Below are 18093 nucleotides of genomic sequence, written 5' to 3'. Positions count from 1 at the left end.
AATATGTTCTATTTTTAATATATGGTAACAGAGATATGGTTCTCAGGAAAGCTATTTGCTGAATCTTTTGTTTGGAGACGGGCAAAAGGAAATGAGTCAGAGGAGTGGATAAGGTGCACAATATTTTCATATTGCACAAATAACACGGTGATGATCCTTAATTCAGTTTACATCGCTGCATCATATGTTTGCACTCAGATGAAACGAGGATTGGCAAATGCATTTACAAAAAATGTATTTACTGGATGAGGGCGTCGCTGGTTAGGCCAGCATTTATTGCCCATCCCTAGTTGCCCTTCAGATAGTGGTGGTGAGCAGCCTTCTTGAACCGCAGCAGTTCTTGAGGTGTAGGTACACCCACAGTGCTGTTAGGGAGGGAGTGCCACGATTATGACCCATTGACAGTGAAGGAACGGCGATATATTTCCAGGTCAGGATGCTGAGTGACTTGGAGGGGAACCTCCAGGTGGTGGGGTTCCCAGATATCTGCTGTTCTTGTCCTTCTAGATGGTAGTGGTCGTGGGTTTGAAAGGTGCTGCCTAAGGAGCCTTGGTGAGTTCCTGCAGCGCATCGTGTAGATGGTACACACGGCTGCCGCTGTTTGTTGGTGGTGGAGGAATTGAATGTTTGTGGAAGGAGGAGCAATCAGATGGGCTGCTTTGTCCTGGATGGTGGCTTCTTGAGTGTTGTTAGAGCTGCACTCATCCAGGCAAATGGAGAGTATTCCATCACACTCCTGACTTGTGCCTGGTAGATGGTGGACAGGCTTTGGGGGGTCAGGAGGTGAGTTACTTGCTGTAGGATTCCTAGTCTTTGACCTGCCCTGGTAGCCACAGTATTAATGTGACCAGTCCAGTTCAGTTTCTGATCAATGGGGGCTGGTTTAGCTCACTCGGCTAAATCGCTGACTTTTAAAGCAGACCAAGCAGGCCAGCAGCACGGTTCGATTCCCGTACCAGCCTCCCCGGACAGGCGCTGGAATGTGGCGACTAGGGGCTTTTCACAGTAACTTTATTGAAGCCTACTCGTGACAATAAGCGATTTTCATTTTCATTTCATTTTCAATGGGAGCCCCCAGAATGTTGATTATGGGGATTCAGCGATGGTAATGCCATTTAATGTCAAGGGGCGATGGTTAGATCCTCTCTTGTAGGAGATGGTCATTGCCTGGCACTTGTGTGTCGTGAATGTAATTTGCCACTTGTCAGCCCGAGCCTGGATATTGTCCAGGTCTTGCTGCATTTGGACAGGGACTGATTCATTATCTGAAGAGTCGCAAATGGTGCCGAACATTGTACAGTCACATCCCACCTTTGACCTTATGATGGAAGGGAGGTCATTGATGAAGCAGCTGAAGATGGTTGGGCCTAGGACACTACCCTGAGGAACTCCTGCAGTGATGTCCTGGAGGGACAATGGCCCTTTTCTCTCACTACTGAAAATTAGTCTAATTGCCATGAAGCTGTTCTGTGGATGTACCCTAAATGTTGATGGATTTCATTTCAGTTTGTAGCTGGAATTCTATCCAGCTCATAATATAACGGGAAATTTCATTGAACATGGAGCTGGCTATTATTGTGAATGAGTAAGAGGTGTCTTTGGCATTTCTGTGTACTATAATCACTCCAAGACTAACTCTGCAATAGTCACTATACTTCAAAGTATTTAATTTGTTTGAGCCCTTTGGGACATACTGAGGTTGTAAAAGGTGCTGTAGAAATTCCAGTTCTTTCCTCCAATCGTTGGATTCATCAAATTCAATGCTGTAGGTGACTTCACTTTTCCATAAATGATAACCTTAAATGGGGCAGCATGGTGGCACAGTGGTAAGCACTACTTCCTCACAGCGCCAGAGACCTGGGTTCAAATCCAACCTCGGGTGACTGACGGTCTGGAATTTGCACGTTCTTGCCATGGCTGCCTGGGTTTCCTCCGGGTGCTCCGGTTTCCTCCAAAGACTTGCAGGTTAGGTGGATTGGCCATGCTAAATTGTCCGTGGTGGGTTACAGGGATAGGTTGGGGTGCTCTTTCAGAAGGCTGGTGCAAACTCGAGGGGCTGAATGACCTCCTTCTGCACTGTCGGGATTCTACGATCACACTGTCCTTTCATGTTAGTGGGAAATGACAAGTAGAAGGCAGATAAACTGCAGTCGCTTTATTCCATAATTAAGCACATTTTTTGATTGTAATCTTGGTCTTTAACATTCAAATCTAATGAAAACAATGTTTGCATTGTGGCACTCGTCATTGTCAAATGATGAACTAAATTGCATTTAGAACAATTTATATCCCTCCTGAGGAAGTAAAATGTATTTTATTTTAGGTAATTTATTCTGAACAAGTTGATGCTGACTTCACTAAACGTGGTACAGAATAGCACTGCTAACTATTCTGAGGAAGGTTCACACCTCATCTAGAAGTGGAATGTTGCTCGAAGCCTCTCAGACATGACAATGACAGTGCAAAATATCACTAACAAGACCTGAGCAGAAAAGAGTGGCGATAGGTTTAAAACATTTTTCGTGGGCGATGGGCATCATCAGCAAGGCCACCATTTGTTACCCATCCCTAATTGGCCTAAGAGTCAGCCATATTGCTGTGGATCTGGAGTCACATGTAGGCCAGACCGAGTAAGGACGGCAGATTTCCTTCCCTAAAGGGGCGTAAATAAACCCATTTGGTTTTTACAATAATTGACATGATGTGGAGATGCCAGCGTTGGGCTGGGGTGAGCACAGTAAGAAGTCTTACAACACCAGGTTAAAGTCCAACAGGTTTGTTTCAAACACGAGCTTTCGGAGCGCAGCTCCTTCCGTGAGGGAAGTTTAGAGTGGTCAATTTTGGATTTATGTTAATTTCCTCACAGTAAATTGAAGTCCGTGTTGAAGAACAGTGCTGGCATGGTCATAACTTCACCTTCTGATCAATATTTACCACAGAAAATGAAAAATACAAAGAAGATAAGGTGAAAGAGGATATACTGATCCACAAAATCCAGAAATTAGTGGAGAAACGGGATTTCCTGGTGGAAGATGCAGAGGTGGAGAGATTAAGGTAAAAGAGTTGGACACTGATAGAGCACCTTGGTTTATTTATGATTCGTTTTCTCGATGTTTGCTTTCATCACCTTCATGGGGACAGAGGTTCTAAACTGCTAAAGGAGAAAGAAAGAGATTCAGTTATTCTCAAATGATGTCATGCATTTAAACAGACACTTCAGGAACATTGAGCAGTAGGACCAGTGACTCAATCTCATGCTGTTGTTGCTCCATCGAAACTTGACATCAGTAGAAGTGTAAAGATTAGTGCTTGAATGTTATTCATGTGTAGACAGTCCAGGTTACATGTTAGAACATAGAACATAGAACATTACAGCGCAGTACGGGCCCTTCGGCCCTCGATGTTGCGCCGACCCGTGAAACCATCTGAAGCCTATCTGACCTACACTATTCCATTTTCATCCATATGTCTATCCAGTGACCACTTAAATGCCCTTAAAGTTGGCGAGTCTACTACTGTTGCAGGCAGGGCGTTCCACACCCCTACTACTCTCTGAGTAAAGAAACTGCCTCTGACATCTGTCCTATATCTACTACCCCTCAATTTAAAGCTATGTCCCCTCGTGTTGGTCATCACCATCCGGGGAAAAAGACTCTCACTGTCCATCCTATCTAACCCTCTGACTATCTTATATGTCTCTATTAAGTCACCTCTCAGCCTTCTCCTCTCTAACGAAAACAACCTCAAGTCCCTGAGCCTTTCCTCGTAAGACCTTCCCTTCATACCAGGCAACATCCTAGTAAATCTCCTCTGAACCCTTTCCAAAGCTTCCACCGTATAATTCTGGGGGCTTTATGATTTTAATTTTTATTAATAAGATTTGGATCACTTCTGAAAGATGTTGGTTTGAACATTTCTATCCTAACCAAATATTCGATTTTTTCTGACCTATTGTCAGAAAGTCCTTTATCTACAGCTACCTCATGTTAGGTTGGTGCAGTTTATTGTGAGTTCTGAACGTGTTGTTGGATTGTGCTCCCTGCTGGCGAGCTATAAATTAAGTTAGTTAAACAAAGGCTGCTTGCTCTGAATCCACATTGTTATGGGCCAGGGCGTAGAAACTCCAAAGTGTATTATGAAGCTCACCTGATCTATAACTTTTATGTTGAATTTGTCTAGGATGAGCACAACAGCCTTCACTTCAGGTGTGATTCATCAGACTTCCTCGGTACTTTTATCAAAATAAAGTTTATTAGAAGAATGTAGTTAACCTATATAAAACACAGCAAGAATTTGTTATTAATTAAAAGCATGAAAAAACACACAACAGCTACAGTAATCGATGTATATAATTCTTAATGAATCCCCTTAGCTGTTCCAATTCAATACAAAATCCAATAAACCAAAATCCCTTTCAAGGGCGTGGCCCAGCACACTGTAATCTCACTCCAATGGGACGGGTCCTTTCCCTGAGATTCTGGTCCCGTTTCCAACCAGCAGATTCAAAACTCCTCCCGGAAAGCAACTCTTATCTTTAAGGTTACCAAGGCAGTTTGCCGCACCCAAAGTGCTTTCAGTTCACTGGAACAGCTTTTAAATAAAACAGGGAAAACTTCCTGCAGCTTAACTCCGTGCTTTCCAACATTCCAGTCTTCTTCTTCAGTCCAAACCAACAAACCGGAAATGAAACCAGAAAACTAAGCCCCCCCCCTCACCTGACAGCCACAGCCCAGCTCCACCCACAAATGACATCACTCAAGCCATGCTGCAAGTCATGTGGTAAATCAAAATTAAAGGGACAGTCACATGACAACATGGTGAGTGTGTCTCAGTGCGAGACACAACAAAAAGATATTGTAATATCCCCACACTTGGTGCACAATTGAAAGACTGTAGCCATGACCCAGATTCTCCAGTCACCATTTCGAATAAAAATTTGCAATAGAATTTATTCCTGTAGCTTACTTCACAATGATGTGGAGATGCCGGCGTTGGGCTGGGGTGGGCACAGTAAGAAGTCTTACAACACCAGGTTAAAGTCCAACAGGTTTGTTTCGAATCACTAGCTTTTGGAGCACTGCTCCTTCCTCAGGTGAAATTACTTGACTCGTAAAATACGGTGTGTGTCCCGTCCTCCACGATCCCGTCTGCCCCCTGACCCATTTCCCATATTGAGTGGAGTGGTGGAGGCAGCAGGCAGCCCCTTGGACGTCTTAAAACCCTTGTGGCCAATCACTGGCCACTTGAGTGCCAGGTAAGAATGGGTTGTGCGGCGCCGAGGACCCGGGTTCGAATCCAGACTCTGGGTCACTGTCCGTGTGGGGTTTGCACATTCTCCCCGTGTCTGCGTGGGTTTGACCCCAACAACCCAAAGATGTGCAGGTTAGGTGGATTGGCCACGTTAAATTGCTCCTTAATCGGAGAAAAATTATTGGGTACTCGGAATTTATATTTTAAAAAAAGAAAGGGTTGTGTGAGGGACCTCCTTTCGGTTTCTATTTTACTCAGAGGTAATCCATCCCCCCCCCCCCCCCATTCGGTCCCAGGATCGCACTTCCCCTTTAACCCCTACCCTGGCCTCTCGAACACAACCTCCCTCTTGCTGGGGCCAGCCGGGGTCCGGACTTAACTTCGGTCGAGCCGCCATAACCTCTTTGGGGACTGACTGTAGTTCCAGCAGTGGCCACCACATTCACTTAGCGCCGTTGGGACCATAGCCAGCCAATCTGATTGATTGGCAGCTCTCCAAGGGAGGAGCCCCCCCCCCCCCCCCCCCCCCCCCCCCCCCCAAGATGGGGGTGAAGTCTCTCCCTGAACCAATTAGTTCCCACCAAGCATAAAATGGCTGCTTTAGAGTTCGGTGGGGGGGGGGGGGGGGGGGTGTCACTGAGCCCCAGAAAACTCATTGTTACAGAAGGTAATGTTGTGGATTGTTACTCTACAATGGGCTAAATTTTAAGGAGACAGGAGGCACACGTAAGATGCTTGCAGGACCCTGGGGAAGTCCTGACACAGGGACTTACATGGGAATAGCCCAGAAAATGTAAACGTCCTCTGCAATTGCCTCTGAGGTGGAGTTAGAGCTGGCAACTCTAACTCTGCAGGACTTACCTGGATATGTCAGACAGATTTGGGCGGTATGGTAGCATCATGGTTAGCACTGTTGCTTCACAGCACCAGGGTCCCAGGTTCGATTCCCGGCTTGGATCACTGTCTGTGCGGAGTCTGCACGTTCTCCCCGTGTCTGCGTGGGTTTCCTCCGGGTGCTCCGGTTTCCTCCCACAGTCCAGACGTGCAGGTTAGGTGGATTGGCCATGATAAATTGCCCTCAGTGTCCAAAAACGTTAGGTGGGGTTACTGGGTTAGGGGGACAGGTTGGAGGCATGGGCTTAAGTAGGGTGCTCTTACCAAGGGCCTGTGCAGACTTCATGGGCCGAATGGCCTCCTTCTGGACTGTAAATGCTATGATTAAAACCTAGTCTAACTCCTGGGTAACTACACAACTGGCACCCCCAATCAACCCCCATAATCTCCCGACACCCCCACCCTCAACCTGACTAACCCCTGACCAACCGACTACCTCACAGACCAGACCTGACGAGCCACCCAACCAGAACTGACTACCCCCCCCCCCCCCCCCCCCCCCCCCCCAACCATGCGATTACTCCTAACTTGTCCAGACCAAGAACCACCCAACTACCCCCCAACCATCAGGCTCCACCACCCCCAACCCAAGCCAGCAGCCTCCTAGACCCAACTACCCCTCTGGCCACACCTACCCACCCTCCTGACCACCCAACTACACCCATAACCAATCACCCCTTCACCACCCGACTATTCCTCCAACCAACCGGTTACCCCTGCCGGCCACCGACCTCATGTGACAACATCCCCCTCACAACCCACCCACCAACCCATCTACCTACTCACCTTACCCACCTGCCCACTTACTCATTGACTCATTCGACCTTTCGCTGATATTGAGACTGGATCTTTAAACTTATCCTATGGCAGCTGACGCTGTATAAAGAGGGCATGTCCTGTGTTACTCCGACTCTCCTGCATTCCGACTGAGCTTCCCGTTGCACAGTGTGTTACACATTTAGGCTCTTGGGAGAAATGCGCAGCAGCTTCGAGTCAGGGGCATTCCAGAGCGAAGGGGCAATCTGCTCATTACCGCTGTGAATTGGAGGATCTGGGCTGTTGTGTTTCTTGGGCTCAGCTTCATTGATCGTTCTGGAAGTGAACCCTCAGACTGCCTGTGAGCGGGGGTTTGTCTGCACAATACGTGGAGCAAGCGCAGAGCTCAAACCCAGAGCTGTGTTTAGGCTGACCAGGGGGTTAATGTGCTGTCACAAACTTTCCTCAACTTCAGTCAATTAACATGCTCAGAAAATGACTTCGAGTATAAACCACTGGAAAGATTTAATGATTTTTTAAAAGTGAAAATACAAATATAAGCAGAAGATTTACATTTAATTCTATTATTTGTAATTATTTTTTGTGATGATATGCCAATGGGCCATATCACAGTTGGATGGTGTGCGACCTCCAACCTACAGATGGCAGTACAGACACACCATGCGGTGTCAAGACCAAGGTCATGTGTCCTGGGGGCCTGTATATAAAGAGATGCTCATCTGGCCATCTCCAGAAGGACACGAGGTAGAAGGTAATAAGACGTATATAGAACAGGTCAGCAGAGGTTGTGAGTTGCAGAGGAGTAGCAAGACTCCATGATAATGTGCTCTGTATCAGATTGCCATCCCACTGCATGAGACACAATAAAAGGATGTTGGTTGGACAGATCAGAGTGTTTGGTGAGTTCATCATAAAGTACAAGGGACCAAACCCAACATTTCCGTTTGAAAGATCAAAATTAACAAGGTATTTAGTCGACCCTACATTAATCTTCAGTATAAACTTGATGGTGATGATGTAGATGTTCATTGTTGACTGGTCAATGGAATTTCAGGACTCCCTGCACTATAGTGAGTTCATCAATTATAGCTTTCATAAAATGCACCTCTCAAACCCATTCAGATCAGCAACTCAAACATCAGCTCAAAAGAAACATTGCACTTTTATGTTCAAACTAAGTGTCTGATCACAAATATGGCACCGCATTCCTCGAAGAATGAACAATGGCATGAGAGGACACAATGATTCTTTCTTGGATATGGTTAAGATATGAGGGAAGAGAGAAAGTTTGAACAGCGTACTTGAACTCACAATGAATTCAAAGGGAGTGTTTGGGAAAAGGGACATTGAGAAAATAGAGATGGAAGTTAAAATATAAATATATATTTATTAGAGGGTGGCCTGCTGGGAGGGCTGATTATTGGGACTATGTAGATGGCTGAAAATGTGAAATTCAGTGTCTTGTATTATCGCAACTTCCAAAGAGAACAAAGAAAATTACAGGACAGGAACAGGCTATTATGGCCCTCCAAGCCCGCGCCGACCATAGCTAATCATTCCTGAAATTCCCGAAACAGGTCACTAGTCTGTCGCAAGGGGCTTATAGCTTGAGGGACGCCACTCCACATCAAGCGTGTCTGACGAGGAGTCTGTCCCTCTCGTACCGTCATTGCTACATTTGGAAGGATTTGGCATGTTGACGTTCAACCTGTTTGACCACGTCACGAACGCACCTTCCTCAGCTGTCAAATCCTGGGGTGATACTCAAACCTGGAGCTTCTGTCCCAGAGGAAGGGATGCGACCCACTGCGTCACAAGACCAGTTTAGAGGGCTGCCACTTTCCAAAAATGAATGGAGAGTTGAGAGAGTGTTTACTGTTCTCAGGTGATGCATGGTAATTGTTTTGAGACTGAAGCAGTGGATGGTAAGTTCTAAATTAATGTCTGATCTACCTGCTTCTACAAGTGTTAAATACGTTGCTGCACTGAGCTTGGATCGATGTTTTGGCCTGCACTGAAATAAGGCAGCACCCAGCCCCACGGTGCTGATACTGGGTACAAACCGTTCCATTTACTGTCATCGATAGTCCACATCTTAATGAACAAAGAAATTCACCACAAAATCAACTAAAAAAAACACGTTCTTATATATTTTGTGAGAGGGGTAAACATGATTCACTTTCTACAGGGAAAGAGAAGAGGACAAAGAAATGGAAGAATTTCTCCAATCTAAGTTAAGACCACTGAAAAATGTAACTAAAGCACCTGCAGGTAAGTCATTCCAAGTTCTATACTTGAATTAATAAGAGGCTGATAAGAGTGGGGAACGTCAGGTCATTACTATCAATAAAGTATTGGGGAAGCTTCAGGAAACCAGACCTCCTGCACCTACTAGTCTATATCCTCAGCTTCTAAGACACCTGCAGAGATAGTGGATGCACAGATTATAATTTTCCCAACTATCCCAAATTCTCCCAGTGGAATGGAAATGAACAAATGTAACATTACTATTCAAAAATGGAGGGGGAGAAATAAAACAGGGGCTACAGGCCTGTTTGCAGGCATCAGTCATCGGGGAAAGTATTGGAATCTATTATTAGAAAGTCTTAAGAAAGTACTTAGGAAATAATAGTATGTTTAGACAAAGTTGACATGGAAATTATATTTGATTAATGTATTTATTTTTTAGAATGTAATTGGTAGGATAGATGAAGGGGAACCAGTAGATGTAGTTCTCCTCTTTCGGATACAGGCCCTAAGAGGGTGTTGGCAGCCATGGACTTCCATTGAATTGGTCCATGATGATGCATGGCAAAGTACTGCAATGCCTTGTCCTTTGCATTATGGCTGCTCTTTACTGCCTGCTGTCAGGCCTATTGGAAGGATTGACAGGCTGATAGTCAATCTATTTGGCCACATTATGAACACCCTTTCAGTTGCCAGCAAGTCCTGGAGTGGGACTTGAACCGGGTACGTCTAATCCAGAGGCAGGGACTCTACCACTGAGCCTCAAGGCCTCCTGAGTAGATGTACTGCACCTGGATTGCCAGAAAACATTCTGTGAGGGGTCACACAAAATGTTAGCATGCAAGGCAAGGGCTCATGGAATTGGGGGTGAATTGAAATGAAAAATGAAAATGGCTTATTGTCACGAGTAGGCTTCAGTGAAGTTACTGTGAAAAGCCCCTAGTCGCCACATTCCGGCGCCTGTCCGGGGAGGCTGGTACGGGAATCGAACCGTGCTGCTGGCCTGCTTGGTCTGCTTTAAAAGCCAGTGATTTAGCCCAGTGAGCTAAACCATGTATTCGCGTGACTACGGAAATGGTTAACAGACAGAAAACAACGACCGGGGATAAATGGGGCACTTTGAAGTTGACAACCTGTGACCAGTGGAGTGTCATATGGATCATTGCTGGGGCCTTAGCTAGTCACAATCAATATTAATGAGTTAAAACAAGAGATCGAGAATAATATATTTAAATTTGCAGATTATGTAAAGTTAGGTGGGAGTGTAAGCTGTGAGGAGGACACAAAGGGGGTACAAAGAGGTATGAGGAGGTCAATTGAGAGGGTAACAAGTATAGTGTGGGAAAGTGTAGGGTTATTCACTTTGGTCATAAGAACAGAAAAGCAATATTTTTTATAACGCAGGAAAGTTTTACATTTCTGAGTCTGAAGAGACTTGGGTGTATTCATACAAGGAACACTGAAAGTTAGCATGCAGGTACATCAAGTAGTTAGGAAGATCATTGACACATTGCCCTTTATTGCAAGGGGACTGGAGTATATGAAATAGGAAGTTTTGCTCCAACTGTATAGAGATTTGCTGAAATCCCACCTGGACCAGTGTACAGCATTTTGATCTCTCTATCTGGGGAAAGAGATACTTGCCTTGGAGATTCACTGAGTCAATTCCTGTGATGAGAGGGTTGTCCTATGATATGAAGCTGAGTAAATTGGGCCTGCATTCTCTGGAGGTCAGAAGAATTTAGAGGTGATCACATTGAAACATATAAAATTCTAAAGGGGCTTGATGGGGTGGACATTGAGATGTCATCTCCCCTGGCTGGGATCTAGGTCATAGGGCACAGCCTTAGGATAAGGACTGAATCATTTAAGACTGAATTGTCTACCCTGGAGGTTGCGTATGCTCCAGCATTAAATATATTTAAACTGATATCAATAGATTTTTGATCCCTCAGGGAATCCAGGGATATGGAGAGCAGGCAGGAACGTGAAGTTAAAGTAGAGGATCAGCCATGATCATATAGAATGATGGAACAGCTCAAGGAGTTGAATGGTCCACACTTGTTCCTATTTCCTATGCTCTGAAAACCATTTAACATTTTAAAATAATAAATTTAGTGTACCCAATTAATTTTTTCCAATTAAGGGGCAATTTAGCGTGTTCAATCCACCTACCCTGCACATCTTTGGGTTGTGGGGGTGAAACCCACGCAGACACGGAGAGAATGTGCAAACTCCACACGGACAGTGACCCAGAGCCGGGATCGATCCCTGGGACCTCAGCGCCGTGAGGCAACAGGGCTAACTCACTGCGCCACCCGTGCTCCCCTTACTATTTAACATTTTGATAGGAAAAACATTCAAAAGCATGGAAGGATAAGACCTCACTTAGTTTATCAATCCTGCGACTGATCAGGACAAGAGAGAGAAATACAGCACAGAACAGGCCCTTCGGCCCACGATGTTGTGCCGAACTTTTATCCTAGGTTAATCATAGAATTTGGGACACTAAGGGCAATTTATCATGTCCAATCCACCCAACCTGCACATCTTTGGACTGTGGGAGGAAACCGGAGCACCCGGAGGAAACCCATGCACACACGGGGAGGATGTGCAGACTCCACACAGACAGTGACCCAAGTCGAAATCGAACTTGGGACCCTGGAGCTGTGAAGCAATTGCGCTATCCACAATGCTACCGTGCTGCCCTTAAGAAGAAATTAATCTACACTCCATTATTCTATCCTAATCCATGTACCTATCCAATAGCCGCTTGAAGGTCCCTAACGTTTCCGACTCAACTACTTCCACAGGCAGTGCATTCCATGCCCCCACTACTCTCTGGGTAAAGAACCTACCTCTGACATCCCCCTTATATCTTTCACCATTTATCTTAAATTTATGTCCCCTTGTAATGGTGTGTTCCACCCAGGGAAAAAGTCTCTGACTGTCTACTCTATCTATTCCCCTGATCATCTTATAAATCTCTATCAAGTCGCCCCTCATCCTTCTCCGTTCTAATGAGAAAAGGCCTAGCACCCTCAACCTTTCCTCGTAAGACCTACTCTCCATTCCAGGCAACATCCTGGTAAATCTCCTTTGCACCTTTTCCAAAGCTTCCACATCCTTCCTAAAATGAGGTGACCAGAACTGCACACAGTACTCCAAATGTGGCCTGACCAAGGTTTTGTACAGCTGCATCATCACCTCACGACTCTTAAATTCAATCCCTCTGCTAATGAACGCTAGCACTCCATAGGCCTTCTTCACAGCTCTATCCACTTGAGTGGCAACTTTCAAAGATCTATGAACATAGACCCCAAGATCTCTCTGCTCCTCCACATTGCCAAGAACCCTACCGTTAACCCTGTATTCCGCATTCATATTTGTCCTTCCAAAATGGACAACCTCACACTTGTCAGGGTTAAACTCCATCTGCCACTTCTCAGCCCAGCTCTGCATCCTATCTATGTCTCTTTGCAGGCGACAACAGCCCTCCTCACTATCCACAACTCCACCAATCTTCGTATCATCTGCAAATTTACTGACCCACCCTTCAACTCCCTCATCCAAATTGTTAATGAAAATCACAAACAGCAGAGGACCCAGAACTGATCCCTGTGGTATGCCACTGGTAACTGGGCTCCAGGCTGAATATTTGCCATCCACCACCACTCTCTGTCTTCTATCGGTTAGCCAGTTCGTTATCCAACTGGCAAAATTTCCCACTATCCCATGCCGCCTTACTTTCTGCATAAGCCTACCATGGGGAACCTTATCAATTGCCTTACTAAAATCCATGTACACCACATCCACTGCTTTACCTTCATCCACATGCTTGGTCACCTCCTCAAAGAAGTCAATAAGACTTGTAAGGCAAGACCTACCCCTCACAAATCCGTGCTGACTATCCCTAATCAAGCAGTGCCTTTCCAGATGCTCAGAAATACTAACCCTCAGTACCCTTTACTTTGCCTACCACCGAAGTAAGACTAACTGGCCTGTAATTCCCAGGGTTATCCCGATTCCCTTTTTTGAACAGGGGCACGACATTCGCCACTCTCCAATCCTCTGGTACCACCCCTGTTGACAGCGAGGATGAAAAGATCGTTGCCAATGGCTCTGCAATTTCATTTCTTGCCTCCCATAGAATCCTTGGATATATCCCGTCAGGCCCGGGGGACTTGTCTATCCTCAAGATTTTCAAAATGCCCAACACATCTTCCTAACAAGTATCTCCTCGAGTTTACCAGTCTGTTTCACACTGTCCTCTCCAACAATGTGGCCCCTCTCGTTTGTAAATACTGAAGAAAAATACTTGTTCAAGACCTCTCCTATCTCTTCAGACTCAATACACAACCTCCCTCTACTGTCCTTGATCGGATCTAATCTCGCTCTAGTCATTCTCATATTTCTCACATATGTGTAAAAGGCCTTGGGGTTTTCCTTGATCCTACCCGCCAAAGATTTTTCATGCCCTCTCTTAGCTCTCCTAATCCCTTTCTTCAGTTCCCTCCTGGCTATCTTGTATCCCTCCAGCGCCCTGTCTGAACCTTGTTTCCTCAGCCTTACATAAGTCTCCTTCTTCCTCTTAACAAGACATTCAACCTCCCTTGTCAACCATGGTTCCCTCACTCGACCATCTCTTCCCTGCCTGACAGGGACATACATATCAAGACACGCAGTACCTGTTCCTTGAACAAGTTCCACATTTCACTTGTGTCCTTCCCTGACAGCCTATGTTCCCAAATTATGCACTTCAGTTCTTGTCTGACAGCATTGTATTTGCCCTTCCCCCAATTGTAAACCTTGCCCTGTTGCACACACCTATCCCTCTCCATTACTAAAGTGAAAGTCACAGAATTGTGGTCACTATCTCCAAAATGCTCTCCCACTAACAAATCTATCACCTGCCCTGGTTCATTACCAAGTACTAAATCCAATATGGCCTCCCCTCTGGTCGGACAATCAACATACTGTGTTAGAAAAGCTTCCTGGACACACTGCACAAACACTACCCCATCCAAACTATTTGATCTAAAGAGTTTCCACTCAATGTTTGGGAAGTTGAAGTCACCCATGACTACTACCCTGTGACTTCTGCACCTTTCCAAAATCTGTTTCCCAATCTGTTCCTCCACATCTCTGCTGCTATTGGGGGACCTATAGAAAACTCCCAACAAGGTGACTGCTCCTTTCCTATTTCTGACTTCAACCTATATTACCTCAGTAGGCAGATCCCCCTCGAACTGCCTTTCTGCAGCTGTTATACTATCTCTAATTAACAAGGCAACCTCCCCACCTCTTTTACCATCCTCCCTAATCTTGTTGAAACATCGATGGCCAGGGACCTCCAACATCCATTTCTGCCCCTCTTCTATCCAAGTTTCCGTGATGACCACCACATCGTAGTCCCAAGTACCGATCAATGCCTTCAGTTCACCCTTAAGACAAGGTGAATCTACGCTGTCTTGAACCCAGCCCAGGGGCGCGATTCTCCGCTCCCCACGCCAGGTGGGAGAATCGCGGGAGGGCCAGGCGAGTCACGACGGCCTTCCCGATGCCACACGGGAGCGGAGAATTCCGCCCCAGCTATTTCATCCCCTGGGGGAAAGATTCCACCATTGGAGTTCCTGATCCTCAAAAATAATCACTCAAATTTCTGGAATATTCTTTCTTCCTCGCATTTCAATCATGATTTGTTTGTCTCCGAATAGATCACCTTTCAAACGCAGACTAACAGCATAAGACACAACATTTGGGCAGCACATTGGCACAGTGGTTAACACAGTTGCTTCACAGCTCCAGGGTCGCATGTTCGATTCCCGGCTTGGGTCACTGTCTGTGTGGAGTCTGCACGTTCTCCCCGTGTCTGTGTGGGTTTCCTCCGGGTGCTCTGGTTTCCTCCCACAGTCCAAAGACGTGCAGGTTAGGTGGATTGGCCGTGATAAATTTCCCTTAGTGTCCAAAAAAAAAAGGTTAGGTGGGGTTACTGGGGGTTGCGGGGAATAGAGTTGAGGTGTGGGCTTAAGTGGGGCGCTCTTTCCAAGAGCCGGTGCAGACTCGATGGGCCGAATGGCCTCCTTCTGCACTGTACATTCTATGAACCATCTCCCGAGGAAACGTGGAAACTCAGAAAACTAGAAACTAGGACCAGGAGGAGGCCATTCGGCCTTTCGAGCCTGTACTGCCATAACTGATGCTCCATCTCAATGCCATTTTCCCGCTTTCTTCCCATGCTCTTTGATGCCAGTAAAATATCTTTTAAAATCTATCTCTTTCTTGAGTATATTCAGGGACTTGGCCTCCCCATCCTTCTGTGGTAGAGAATTCCCCAGTTCACAACCCTTCGAGTGAAGAAATCTTTCCTCGTCTCAGTACTAAATGGCCTCTCCCGTATCCTGAGACTGTGTCCCCTGCTTCTAGATTCTCCAACCAGGGAAAACATCCTCCTGCATCGGGTCTGTCCAGCCCTGATCGAGTTTTATAGTTTGTAACCTCAAACTCTCTAATGTCCAGTTCTGTTAACAATCATAGTCTTACCCGACTCATTATTGAAGGAATTGATCAAGGCAGCATCAATCACTTTTTCAGGGCGTCTGCACATGCTGCAGCTGCTCTGAAGGGCAGGAGGAATCTCTACTTCCTATCTGGAAATGGAATATACAAAATGTGACATATAAATCGGGCGTTGCATGGATTCCGAGTTCAATTCCCGTCTGTGCGGAGTCTGCACGTTCTAACTTGTCTGTGTGGGTTTCCTCCGGGTGCTCCGGTTTCCTCCCACAAGTCCCGAAAGACGTGCTTGTTCGGTGAATTGGACGTTCTGAATTCTCCCTCTGTGTACCCGAACAGGCGCCGGAGTGTGGTGACTTTCACAGTAACTTCGTTGCAGTGTTAATGTAAGCCCAATTGTGACAGCACGGTAGCATGGTGGTTAGCATAAATGCTTCACAGCTCCAGGGTCCCAGGTTCGATTCCCGGCTGGGTCACTGTCTGTGCGGAGTCTGCACGTCCTCCCCGTGTGTGCGTGGGTTTCCTCCGGGTGCTCCGGTTTCCTCCCACAGTCCAAAGATGTGCGGGTTAGGTGGATTGGCCATGCTAAATTGCCCGTAGTGTCCTAAAAAGTAAGGTTAAGGGGTGGGGGGTTGTTGGGTTACGGGTATAGGGTGGATACGTGGGTTTAAGTAGGGTGATCATGGCTCAGCACAACATCGAGGGCCGAAGGGCCTGTTCTGTGCTGTACTGTTCTATGTTCTATGTGACAATAATAAAGATAATTAAATCTGTTTTGATAACAAGCGGGAAAGGACTGGGGTAGGGGTGGGTCTTCAGCGTGTGCAGTTATCTCATGCGCATGGGGTGCCGCCTCTAGCCTGTGTCAATGCTGTTGCCTTCTCCAGCATCGGCTGCCAGATCTGTCACCAGCACAACGGGGGCATCCTCTGCGGGATCGGCACCACCATCCATTTTGGTATCTGTAAGGAATTGGAGTAGGAGAAGACCGACAATCAATTCAGGCTTACACCCGGGAACCCCAAATCCCTCAAGCCGCCCCCACCATTATTTGTCCCGTCTTCTCTCAGAGCGCCATCCACCGAGCCAGTTGTGTTAGAAACCCTCGCTCTGCACCTCACCCCCAGCCACAGCAGCAGCCCCTAGACCCCAGATCCCTGCTGGGAACATTAGGGAGACCGGGCTCAGGCGCCCTCCCCTGATCCACACACTCACCCTTTGGTTGTGAGGATATCCCCAGGGCTGAAGCCCAACTCTGGAGTGTTTGATTGTTGGCTGCAGCCTCTATGGTGCTGGTGCTTCTAGAGTTCAGGCAAACTGTTCAGGCTTCAAGGTTTGATTGAAATGCGATGCAATACTCATCGTCTGAGACATGTCACGTGTACCCACGAGAATCCACTTGAGTAATATTTTATCGGCAATGCAGTCAATATTAACAAAGATTTGAACTTAACTACGTAACATTCCACATATCACACTAACCATTAATCAACAAGGTCAGATTATAGTGTATAAGGTACATGTGGATGGGGAGGAGCAACAGAAATTGGTGGATGAGATTCTGGGGTTGGATTGTAGAAATGCGAGAGACCCAATGGTGTGCAGGAAAAAACTGCAAATGCAGTTTGACCTGCTGTCCACAGCCAAAGCCGGTCGGCCACCTGAGGCAGGTGAAAGGGCGGTTTATGGGCATGGGGAGTAGGCCAGCCGTCTTTTGGCTCACAAACTAAGGTGGTAAGAGGCGGCCAGGGAGCTTGTTGAGGGTAGGCTGATCTCCGTCCGGGTGAAGGTGAATGGAGTGTTTAGGGCCTTTTACGAGATCATAAGACACAGGAGCAGAATTAGGCCCATCGAGTCTGCTCCGCAGAGGTTATATAGGTTGGAGCTGCTGAAGGACGAGCGTGGAATGGCAGAGTTCCTGGAGGTTTGGAGTTTCCCAAGATGGGGGAGGAATTTCGGGAGGATCTGGTGCTAGGAGGAGATTCAGGTAGTGTTGAGGCTCTTACAGGCAGGGAAGGCACCGGGGCCAAATGGGTTCCCGGTGGAATTTTATCAGATGTTTTCGGATCAGTTGGGTCCCATGTTGCTGGGCATGTTTAGGAACTTTTGGTGTGAGGCACCCTCCTGGAGACGCTGGGGCAGGCATCTATCTCTTTGCTTCTGAAAAAGGATAAGGACCCCACAGAGTGGGTTGTATCGCCCAATCTCCCTATTAAATGTAGATGCCAAGTTATTGGCCAAGGTGTTAGCATTAAGGATGGAGCCTTGCCTCCCGGAGGTACTGGGGGAAGACCAGACGGGATTTGTGAGTCGACAGAAGCTTTGTCCAATGTGAAGCGATTGTTGAATGTGGTGCTTACCCCTGCGGCTGGGCTAGAATTGGAGGTAATGGTATCATTGGGGGCGGAG

At 46.6% G+C, this 18093-nt stretch overlaps 1 protein-coding gene across 1 annotated transcript in view; it reads left to right on the top strand.

The window, feature by feature from the left end:
- The window catches only part of bmerb1 (bMERB domain containing 1), a 104303-nt gene that overhangs the window by 68907 nt on the left and 17303 nt on the right, over nucleotides 1-18093 (top strand). The window contains exons 4-5 of the mRNA XM_038820742.1: nucleotides 2940-3054; nucleotides 9110-9192. Coding sequence (XP_038676670.1) covers nucleotides 2940-3054; nucleotides 9110-9192 — 198 coding nt within the window. The remainder of the gene's footprint in view (nucleotides 1-2939; nucleotides 3055-9109; nucleotides 9193-18093) is intronic.

This window comes from Scyliorhinus canicula, chromosome 15, assembly GCF_902713615.1.
Source record: "Scyliorhinus canicula chromosome 15, sScyCan1.1, whole genome shotgun sequence".
NCBI lineage: Eukaryota > Metazoa > Chordata > Chondrichthyes > Carcharhiniformes > Scyliorhinidae > Scyliorhinus > Scyliorhinus canicula.
Note: the sequence above shows the minus strand (reverse complement) of the source record. Positions and strands in the feature narration are given on the sequence as shown.